At 32.4% G+C, this 12,231-nt stretch overlaps 1 protein-coding gene across 1 annotated transcript in view; it reads right to left on the reverse strand.

The window, feature by feature from the left end:
* Positions 1 to 12,231, reverse strand: part of LOC140434626 (phosphatidylinositol-binding clathrin assembly protein LAP-like) — a 128,778-nt gene that overhangs the window by 36,059 nt on the left and 80,488 nt on the right. The window contains exons 4-8 of the mRNA XM_072523022.1: positions 11,384 to 11,486; positions 10,605 to 10,813; positions 8,159 to 8,265; positions 7,919 to 8,043; positions 3,293 to 3,461 (exon numbers count right to left, since the gene is read on the reverse strand). Coding sequence (XP_072379123.1) covers positions 3,293 to 3,461; positions 7,919 to 8,043; positions 8,159 to 8,265; positions 10,605 to 10,813; positions 11,384 to 11,486 — 713 coding nt within the window. The remainder of the gene's footprint in view (positions 1 to 3,292; positions 3,462 to 7,918; positions 8,044 to 8,158; positions 8,266 to 10,604; positions 10,814 to 11,383; positions 11,487 to 12,231) is intronic.

Raw genomic sequence — 12,231 nt, forward strand, 5'->3', positions numbered from 1 at the left:
TATTTATTAATATTATTATTTATGTGATATGTTTTGTATTATTTATTAAATGTTCATAATTATATTAGTTTTTTGTATTTCAAAATAATAATCTCAATAAATCACTGTATGACCCAAAACTGTCAATTTTGAAATCCGTTTGTGTCATGTCCTCGGTAGTGTAGTAGTCAGTATCCTTGCCTGTCACGCGGGAGACCGGGGTTCGATTCCCAGTCGGGGAGGACTTTTTTATTAATATTATTACATGATAAATTAAACATATGCGTAAGTAGAAAAGTTATGTATATTGGTTCTGAAGGAACGTCAAGATTTCAACCAAATTATGAATCTACCTAAAAATTGAAGAACTAGAGGCAACCAAAAAACCTGTTGAGAGTTAACATGTTAGATCAGAGTAAACAACTACCTCCTCTTCTTCTTCTTCTTCTAGTGCTCACTCCACTAATGAAGGTTGGCCATAACCATTGCAAATTCGTCTCTATCTTCTGCTTACAAGCTTCTGTGTGTTTAACCCGGTCCGGAAGCGAATGTTTTTTAGTCAGGATATTTGTCGTCTACTAGGACCTCTTTTTCCTTCGATTTTACCCTTCAAAATCAGCTGCAACAACACGTACTTATCATTTCTAAGTATGTGCCTCAAATATACTGTCCTTCTCCTTTAATTGTGGTGAAAAGTCCTATATCTCGTACCATTTCGTTCGTAATATGATCGGTCCATAATATTTTCAAACTTCTCCTAAAATGCCACACCTCAAAAACTTCCAGCTTTCTCATTATGTCAACATTAATAGACCAAGCTTCGGAACAATAAAGAAGAATAGAGTGGATATAACACTTTACCATCCGATATCGGATTTGCAGATTAAGTCTTTGGTTACTCACAATTTCCTCATCTGCAAAAATGCTGCTCTTGATTGCTTTATTCTTGATTGCTTTATTCTTGATTGAATTTCTGATTTCTGATTTGATCTTCAGTAATCCAGACTCCTAAGTACTTCATTTTGTCCACTTGTTCAATATCGTCATTTTTTATCTGGATCCTTGTTATGACTTAACCTCTCTTACAAATAGAAGAATACCAGAAAAGACATGATAGTTTTAACACACATAAAAAAATTAAAGAATTAACTCACAACAATAGAACAATAAAACCGGGAATACTGAAAGATGCAAATGGGAAACTTGTGTTGAATACTAACGACAAATTAAAGAGATGGACATAATACATCAATGAACTGTTCAAAGACAATAGAACAGATGGAAATAGAAGTAGAAGATGATATGGTTTTAAAGATATTAAAAGAGGAAATTAAAATGGCATTAAAAAACAGCAAACATACTTTGATGTAGCTGATAGAGGGCCCCACATATGCCACATATATGTGGCATACATTTGCACTTAACTTTTTTGCTCTTCAAGTTATCGGTATTCGTGATAAAAAATAATAAAGATACATTATTTTAACAAAAAAAGGTATACTTGTTAATAACTTCAAAACTCGACAGTTTTCGAGATAATCGCATTTTACAAATCAACTGCATAATTCTGATTTAACGCAATTACTCCAGGCAACGAAAGAAAAATAGAGAAAAACCTCAATACTTCTGAATTTTGGTATAAAATACTTTCAACAAAGTTATTAGTTAACGAAATATTAAATAAAATAAATATATCAGCAGGATAATTAATAATATTATTTGACAAAACAACAGAATAAATGGATTTTACATCAAACATTTTACGTTTTGTATCAAATTAAAGTCATAATCAAAACATTTTATTTACAAACCAAATTAAGAAATAGTTAAACTAAATAACATTAAACTTTTTGTCAAAGTAAGTGTTCGATATGTCCACCATTTTCTTTACCACGACATGCATTTTAAACATGAATTTTAAATAAACGTATGGTTTGGAACCATTGGTAATTATTTTTTACGGACAGGCGAAGTAGCTTGTAATTTGAATGGTGAGATTTATTTACATTTTTTATAAAATTATTTTATTGGTTTATTGGAAGAATTGTCATCAAACTTAAGGCAAAATATGTGGTTTATGCAAGATGGTACATCACCACATTATAGAGAGAGGGCAGTGAGAACATACTTAAATACAACTTTCCTGAACGTTGGATTGTTCGTGGTAGTCATATTCCTTGTTCTTGTGGTGAGATATTAATATAATTATTTAATTCAAAAAAATCCCAAAATAATACTTATTATTATACTTATAATACTTACAATAAATACGGCAGCAGTTTCTTTAGAAACAATGATGCTATTTAATATGAGACGATATTTTATGGAATGTATTGACACATTAAAGAAAATGGTGGACATATCCACTTAACTTTGATAAATTTGGTTTGTAAATAAAATGTTTTGATTACGACTTTAATTTAATATAATACGTAAATTGTTTGATGTAAAACTGTCGATATATTTATTTTATTTAATATTTCGTTAACTATTAACTTTATTAAAGGTATTTTACAACAAGTATTGATGTTTTTGTCTATTTTTCTTTCGTTGCCTGGAGTAATAGCGTTAAATCAGAATTATGCAGTTGATTTGTAAAATGCGATTATCTCGAAAACTGTCAGGTTTTGAAGTTATTAACAGGTATACCTTTCTTTTGTTAAAATAATGCATCTTTAATATTTTTTATCACAAATAGCGGTAACTTGAAGAGCAAAAAAGTTAAGTGCAGATGTATGCCAGTGGCATATGTGGCGTCCTCTATCAGCTACATCAAATTATAATTTCTCATATTTAATAGTATCCAGTTAAAAAATTTTATACATAAATGTTTACAAACATGAAAGTTATAGCGAAAAATAAAATTTTAAATTTCCACTTTAACACCCTGTATCTCTCTTAATATCAACATTTTATTAAAGCAATTTGGCTTAAATCGTAATATTTTAAAATGTAGAATCTGCAGTTTCTTTTTGTACAATTACTTAAGGACCACCCTGTATAGAGGATAAAAGATTTTACCAATTTTTAAGTGGACTGTTAGCTAAAAGCCGAAAAACGAAATAAAGAATGGAAATTGAAATGCTACACATAAACATTTTTTAAACTCAGAGGACTTTATATTTCTGACAAAAATCCTAGAATCACATCAAATTCACGAACAAAACACGAAAACTAGGTGTTTCTTATGAATTTCTGAAATGGTTGAACAAATAAATAATTAAAAAAAATAAATAAATAAGTTTTTACAGATATAAAAAGAGAGTTCTAGTAAACAGATTCTCTTCCGCTTCATTCAAAATATGGTCCTTACTTTAAATTGGTTGATCGCAGCTTCTTCTTCGGCTAGAATTTGTAGTTTCATCTGTTCATCTATTCCATTGGCATCGAATTTGGCACTTGACACTACATTTCCAAAAGCGTTACTGGTTGTCGAGAGAGCCGTTACACCAGATTTGATGTTTTTCTGATTACTGGCATTACTGCAAAATAATAATACATTTTATTATGTTCTTCGTAAAATTGTTTCAGATAAATAAGTCAAATTGATAATGTGTAACGTTCGTCACTTTCTAATTATAATTTAAACACCAATAGTCTTTTATGAGCCCTAATGGTTAGACAAACCATATTACTACAATCTACTCCCTCTATAACGAACACGGTTATTACGAGGTTTCGCTTATAACGAGGTACATTAGATGTCCCGTGAAATTTCTATTGAACTATAACCCTCTATAGCGAGGCAAATTTGGTTATAACGAGGGAAAATAAGATCTAAAAACGTGGTTTTTACGTTTTTGGTCCGACCGTGGCCATAAATAAATCCCTTTCTAAACGTCCCAGCAATAAACTTAACTGCCGCTCGCAATAAACGTCTTTACAATAAATACAACTGTTTCACATCTTTAGAAAATATGTTAGATAGAATGAGACTGGACAATTTAAAGCAGTCAAAAATGACAGACCTTCCAATTACAGAAGGAATAATTTATGTTATCCTTGAAACTACGCTTTATACATTATGTAGTTGGAAAAAAATTTAAGTACAGATTATTTGTTTTAACGTATATCATTGACAATAAAAGTAAACAACTCTTTTTTGTTTTAATGTATTTTATTGACAATGAAAGTAAATAACTTTTTTTCAAAAACGCCTCAAACAATATTTATTAGCATATTATATTGCTCCGAATGGCTTTACTATGAAAAGCTAATGTTTTAGAAAACTACATATTCATATGTATGCACAGTATTATTGTTGTCTGATATAACGAGATCGGCTTATAACGAGGTAATTATTCTGCCATTTCAGTTCTCGTTATAGAGGGAGTCTACTGTATAAAGAAATACTAAGTTGATAACTATCATAGAATTTGGCATGCGCAACTGGACTTGAGGTCTGACATGCTCTGCAACGATAAAGTCACTTCCGATGAAGATTTGAAACTAGCAACACCTGTGTCCGGTCTCCAACTTACTGGACAAAAAAAGTTTTAAGAATTCGTTTTGTGTTTTTTGTTTTTTGAAGAGAAATGGTTTCAGTTGCAGAGCAAAGTTTTATTTAGTTATTTAGAAGAGAAAGTAGTACAATTGTTTTGGTTTTTACTAGTTTGTTCAGTAATTGGTATCCACCACATACCACCGTTTGCGATATTAGAACATTCATCGGAAGTCAAATGGGGATAAGGAATAATTTCTTAGTTGGAGTTTTGGTTAGGCTGTAACAAGCATTTGGTTTATTTTTCCCTTTCAATTAAGTCACCGAACTTAAGTATTGGTTTGGATGACAATTCCTTCCAGTGCCGTCCCTACCAGAGATTAGGAATCGACTGTAGGATCTCAACACGTTTGTTTTTAATTTAATTTTTTTGTCATATTTACTTACTTAAATTGCCTAATATTAATATTAATAATATAAAAATAATAATCATTTAATATCATTTTAATTCAACATAAATATTTGCCAGGGAAGGCTGCAGTACTCTTTCAGATCTCTTTGTACGGTATTTGTGTACACATCTAACCAGAGAGATATCTTTTTTATAAATATATGTCAGTGGACTAATTCGTCAAATTAGTTTCTCGTGTCACTTGCGATATTTTTTGTAATAGAATGCCGAAGTGTAGAAATATTTTCTAGTAGGCGAGTAGGTTGTAGTTTCAAAGCTAGGGGTTTTATTATTTTTTTATATTGTTATAATTTAATGCTAAGGTTTACATACAAGGGTTTATGATTTATAATTGAGGATCTCAATATATTTAAAGTTAGGTTTAGGCTGTACATAATAGGCGAAGGGTAGTAATATAGGTTAAATTAATCATAAATTGTATATTTTCCATTACAAAGTAGGGATTAAATTGGGTTGTACGTACTATCTCTTTTATTAGTTTTTTCCCTCCTATTTTCATAACTTAATTAAAGCAACCATTACAGCAATATAATATACTTTGGGAAGTAACCTTGATACTTTCCTGGCGCAGACAATTTTCTTTCTAGTTAGTTCTTTATTTCAGTACTCTTTTCTTATCCACTTATTGCTGCATTAAGCCTCACAATATTGTGTTGTGATCACATCTATTCCACTTATACAATGTCTTTCAATGAATCTCGAATCTTTAATTTCGAGCTGTATGGTTGACGCTCAGGATAAAGTAAGATGAAACAAATATAACTCCAACATATTCATACTAAAATGGGGCCTCAGACAAGGAAATGAGCTATCAACATTATTTTGATTGGTGAAATCTCGATCGAGGATTGAGACTTGATTGAGTTTGTGGGTCCACTGCATACTTAGCATTCGCCTCCAAAAGAACTACATGACTCTGCAGCGTAGTTGACAATGGGAAATATGAGATTTTAAACAAGTATAATTTTTGTGTTTTTGGAAGTTCAGTAATCTTTCCATACTTTCTGCAATTTGGCAACGCAAGTTTTGCCCATAGTGATTCTTCTTATTTCTTCCTCGCAATTACCCTTCTTGGTAAAGTCCGGACAGGTCCTGTAACGTTATAAAACGTTTATTATTTTTCTTTAAATAATTATGTTATTCCAATTTCTGTTTATTATACTCAATTGTGATCTTTCTGTTTTGTTTTTACTATTTTTCTTCTACAAATAGTTGGCGCCCAACTTTCTGTCAACTAAACATTCTGCTTAATCTTTATGCTTAATTTTAAATTTTCACTTATTTCGATTCTATTAAAATATTAAATATTTAAATTGTCTTTGGCCCAATCCAAGAGCGACAATCTATTTGTCTATTGGCAATTGTGATTTCCGACTTCTGTCATATCAGTTTCACTGTCAACTATTTTGTAATATCTCTGCTATGTTGCTTTTCCACTCATTTATTGGTCTGCCCCTTCTGTTTTTCCCTATTGGTTTATCTTCGCACACTCTTTTCGCTTGATTGCTACTGTCCATTCGTGTTACTGACCGAACCATGCTATTTTTTCGCTTTATTATGTCAAGTAACGGTTTAATTTTAGTCTGTTTCTTATTTCTTCATTTCTGAGTCTGTCTGTCCATCTTATCTCTATCGTTCTTCTGAGGTATTTCATATCTGCTACTTGTATCCTACTCTGGTGTCGTCTGTTTACAATCCAGTTAACTGCTCCGTATTTCAACGTAAGCCTATACATTGTTTTATATATTGTCGAATATATCTTCGTTTTCTTTGATATTTCATTGTTGTTGGGTAATCATCTATTTAGAGTCTGGAATTGGTGAGATCGTCCTCGATGCTTCCTCTGTTATTTATTACTGTTCCCAGATATTTGTATATGTTGCTTTATTTTTTGTTGATCTGTCACAACTTGGTTTTAGGTCTTCCGTGCGTTTTTTACTTGTTAGTTTCATTATTTGTGCTTTATCTTTAATAACTAACCTAAATGTCTTTAACTTTTATTCTTTGTATTTTGTATTTCTCATATGTTTGTTCCGTTTTGTCTTGTAGTATTCTTCCCATAACTTTCTTTCAATTTTTACCTACTTTTCCGCCATGGTATCCGTGTCTCTTTTCTATTATTTCTTGTGGTTCCACATACTAGTTTTGCTATATAGAATTTCTAAATTTTCCCCATTCTTCTTCTACTATTTCTGTCATTTATATTTATTTATCCATTTCCTTCTCGAACTCCCCCTTATATTCTTGTCATCTGTGCTTTTTATTTCTTTTACTACTATTATGTTAAATGTCGTTTCCAGTAGGTAGTGGCCACTGCCTATTTCTTAGCTTCTTCTCACCCTTACTTCTCTTATCCAGCTCCTTTCTGTTTTCGCACTATAGCCAATAACTGATTGTTCGTTTCTTGATATGACTCTTGTGATGTTATGTTTTTTTTTAATGTTGGGAATGTGTATTCATGATCATCATGTTATTGACTAAACAGAGCCTTTACACATAATCGCATATTATATCCGAACGACTTCGGTACGCGGGTGAGTACCAAAACTACTTCTTTTTCTCTTACAAAGGTGCCAGCACAGATTCAAACTGACTACCCCTGAGTTTTTAGTGGGCGCTCATAACGTGGCGCCGACTCTCACTGTAACCATAGGATCGTACCTATTATCGATCAATAGGTAAAATAAATGCTTTATTTTAAACTCGAGCGTTCACTACCTAGGCTATGCTATGCTCTAGGCGCGGATACGATGCGATGATCTCCGTTATGTACATACTCTTACGCTCATTAAGTTGACACCCGAACCTACGCGCCACGCCTTACTTTTAAAAATTGAAGTACGTATTTATCCCTATGTATATATGGGGTCCTAAAGATTCTTGTCGCATTCCGCAGGGACCAATGGAATGAGTAACATCGAAACGCAAGATCCGAAACACCGGCGTTTTCTAATTTAAGTCACGAATCCATTTTATATTTTATACTTTATGTACATATCAAATATTAATAAAAATGTATAGTATACCTTGATTGATTAGAGCCTGTCGGTTTTTTGCCTTCCATATAATTTAAATGTTGTTCCAAAGCATCTAGTAAACTACTTGGCGCTTTTGTTAAATCTGGTATGTCGCCTTTATCAATTCCTACATTCTAAAAAATATCAAAAGTGGTTAAATTATTATCTCATTGAACTGGTCTTGCTTATTATGGATTACAGTGGTACACATTAGTTTAAATTGCTAATTAATTCTAAAATAATACATACCTCCGCGACTTTTAAAAATTCTGCTACCCTATCCATTCTAACTAAAAATCTCTTATAAATATCTAAAGCTTCTCGGCACTGTTTTTTATTCATGTCGAAGAATTTTTCTGAAAAAAAATAACGATTACGATTCTAAGAACAATTACTTTTCTCACAAAGAAAAGATGAACTGCTAAAATATGGAGGAACAACACTACGCAAATGGCTTCTAAAATTATTCGTCGATATAACAAATACCGGAGCAGTACCAGCGGAATGGAAGGAAAGTCTCCTGCTACCGATACTTAAAAAGGGAGACTCGAGAAATCCTGAAAATTATAGAGTCATTAGTCTACATTAAAATTGTTAACAGCAGTCATAAAAGATAAAATCGAGGAAAAAGCGAACATGGCAGATGAACAACAAGGCTTCCGGAAGAACCGCAGCACAATAGACGCAATTTTTATTATCAGACAAATAATAGAGAAGTCTATTGAATATGGAAAACCAGCATACATGTGCTTTGTAGATTTAAAAGGTGGTTTTGACAAGGTAAAGCGAAATGACATCTTAAATTTATTACAAGCTGAACAAATAGACCATCAGATAATAAGGACAATTAATGAAATTAACAAGAACAACACGACCAGAGTTATAATGCCAACAGGGTAAACAGAATGCATAGAACTAAAAGAAGGAATCCGCCAAGGAGACTCGCTCAGCCCATTGTTATTCAATATGGTGATGAATCAAATAATTCACGAAGTAAGAAAACTACACGGATACCACATGGGAGCGCATAAAATCACGATACTATGCTATGCCGATGATGTAGTACTAATTGCTGATAACGAAGATAACCTACAAAGGCAGCTCCACACCTTCAATATCACAGCAAACAAACTTAATATGAGAATATCAGTAGAAAAAACTAAATGTATAGTGATCAGTAAAGAGCCGCGTAGATGCAAACTAGAAATAGACGGCAAAATTGTGGAACAAGTAATGAAATTCAATTACCTAGGAGTAGAGATCACTAGTGACAGGGATATAAGAACAAAGACCACAAGGCACGCATCAAAAGAGGCAAGAGTAAGTGGTTGGCTCCGAGAAACCATATGGAGAAACAAATATCTGACCATGGAAAGCAAAATGAAAGTATACAAGACAACAGTAAGACCAATCCTTACATATGCAGCAGAGACAAGGACCGATACAAGAAAGACGAAACAACAAATCAACAATATCGAAATGAAAGTATTAAGATCAATAGCGGGTATATCATTAAGAGACAGACAAACCAACAGAAGTATACGCGAACAATGCAAAATTCAAAATATTAACAGGTGGATAAAAACCAGAAAAAAAAACTGGAACGAACATGTAAACCGAATGGGACCAGATAGATTAGCGAACATCTGTAAAAACAACAAGCCGTATAGCAGAAGTCCCGTTGGAAGGCCGCCAAAAAGGTGGAAAGATAATGTACAGTCAACAACGACTGAAACAGAATAAGAGGCAGACAAACAGGAGTAATCCTAGTCGCGCGAAGAAGAAGAAGAAGACAAAGAAAAGGAATATGTTTAGTATTAGTGACTTCACAAATCTAACGATGTCTGCGCTCCTCAGTAGTTAGTAGTTCGTCGAGTTCTTGGTTTGATTTAATTCTCAACGTACCGTCATTACAATAGGTTATTCCAAATATATTGCATTCTGATATTCTTTTGAAATTGATTTCCATCAGTGCTTGAAAGAGTCCCCGTTTAACTTCCAAATGTAACTAGGTATTTGATTAATAATTTTCAGATATGCCCTTTACAAATAGAAGCAAGTCTTTGTATGTATAGAAGCACTTATTACCGCTGATAACCCTTGTTATTTGTCAATTGCCAATTTGCCAAAAGTTGTCGATTTATATTAAACCCAGAAAGGGAGAGCTGTAGACATATTCGTAGGTGTGGTTTTCTACCTTTAGATTTTCGTGTCAATCTTATTCATGTCAATCTTATTTTGGCACCTCACTGATCATTACAGGAGCAATGCCACCAATTTGTGGCAATAGAGTTAGAAGACCTTAATGGTTTCCAGAGCAACAACTAACTATCTACTTACTAATGCATGCAAAACATTATCTGTCATGTTGTCATGTATTATTAGTTGATTTGGTTTGAGACACCTTATATTTATTGTCCATTGTTCATTGCGATGTTTAGTTTCCATTCCAATACTTTAATTTTCGTTAATTTTTCTCATTTGATTCATTGTTAATACTCTATTAAATAATTATATGATCTCCTTAGTTCTGTTTTGTAGTTGGTGTGCTTTATCTTCTTGATATTCTATTATTTTATTTTAATTTATTGAAAGTTAGCTTTTATCTTCTACTAAATACTAAAATAACTAATAGAAAAAAAAATCTAGGGAATCTTGATACACTACAACAAATATAAAATTGTTAAATCCTTACCCAATAAATTAATAATGCCATCATTATAACAGGCAAATAAGCGTATTAAATCCTTAAAAAGCAACATAAAACACATATTTATCACTCCGTTTGTTAAATCATTTGCGGAACAATCAAATTCCAATAGGATATCCAGTTGATTTTGTAAAGTGGGAAGAGTTTTTAACAATTTATCTGCGTTCATTGTCCTTAACATGCCATCATCCTTCCTGAAACACCAAAGAATTATTATTATTATTTTATTAAATAGCCGACACAATTTATCATATTCAGGAAAAATATTCTAAGACGCTTACATATAAATAACGATGGTTAATTCAATATTTTACATCAAGAACGATGCAGAGCATACTTCGCTCTGTCATAGGGTCAAAATATATAAAACCAAAATACGACCAATATGGCGAAGAAACATGGATCATGACAGAAAAACAATAAACCTTATTAGTAATTTTGAAATATTTAATGTTTCTTTTACGCAGTTTAACTTTGCAGACAAAAATTCAGGGTAGTGGTCTAATATTGACATAGCTAAAATAATGGTGTACTGCAGTAAAACACTGTTTTTCTTAACACACATCAAATGATGACTTAAAGGACCACATCAACTATATCTATGTATTCTTAGTTAAAATTTTCTTTGTGAAAATATTCTTGAATCTTTTTATTAAAAGTAACAAAAAATTGGGCATAAGAATAACCAGAAATAGGTAAATCAACAGAAATAGCGAAAAAAAAGTAGTAAGAAAGTATAAAAATATTTAACCATAAATACTCACCCTCTTTTAACTTTGCAAAAGTCGAAGGCCGTAGTTCTGTACGATAAGGCCTTCTCATTAAGATATCGTGAATATTTTCTAATAAATGGAGACATATCATATCCTACAAAAAATACACAATTATAAGATAAGTAGTTGACAACGTAATAACAGTATTCAGTTGAAAGGATCAAAAGACAAAACTAACGCTAAATATCCTTGTGAATTATCTATATTTATATAGGTCGTCTGTGGTCTTGCTTGTCATCTCCAAGGTCTCCACTGTATCATTAGATTATTCCACCTTCTGCAAATTGCTGTTAAAGTTTTACTATTTCTCTTCTGGCATCTAGTTCTTTGGATTTCTCGCTAATACACCTATTCTTCTTCTTATCCTTTAGTTTTACATTTGATTTTCGATAGCTTATTCGTTTTCTTTAGACTATATATTGGTTAAATACTACTACTACTATCGGTTCACAGCGTTCTCCGACGCCTTCCGACTCCTAACCGCCATTCTTCTCTATTTAACCATAGGCCTGGAGGGATTTCTCTTTCCTCTAGTTCTTTTTCAATTCCCTCTCTCCAGCTTCTTCTCGACCTTCCTCTTTTTCTTCTTCCTTGTGGTGTCCACGTCAAAATCTGTTTCGGAATCCTGTCATCTGGCATTCTCTGTACATGGCCGTACCATATTAACTGTTTTGTTTTTATGTCATCAACTATTGTATGCTTGACTCCCATCCTTTCTCGTATTCTCTCATTTGGTATCCGATCTCTTCTTGATTTGCCTGCTGCTCTTTTCCAGAAGTCCATTTCTGTTGCTAGTAACAGTTTCTCTGTTCTTTGTTTCATTGGCCAAACTTCACTGC

This window comes from Diabrotica undecimpunctata, chromosome 2 (genome assembly GCF_040954645.1).
Source record: "Diabrotica undecimpunctata isolate CICGRU chromosome 2, icDiaUnde3, whole genome shotgun sequence".
Classification (NCBI taxonomy): Eukaryota; Metazoa; Arthropoda; class Insecta; order Coleoptera; family Chrysomelidae; genus Diabrotica; species Diabrotica undecimpunctata.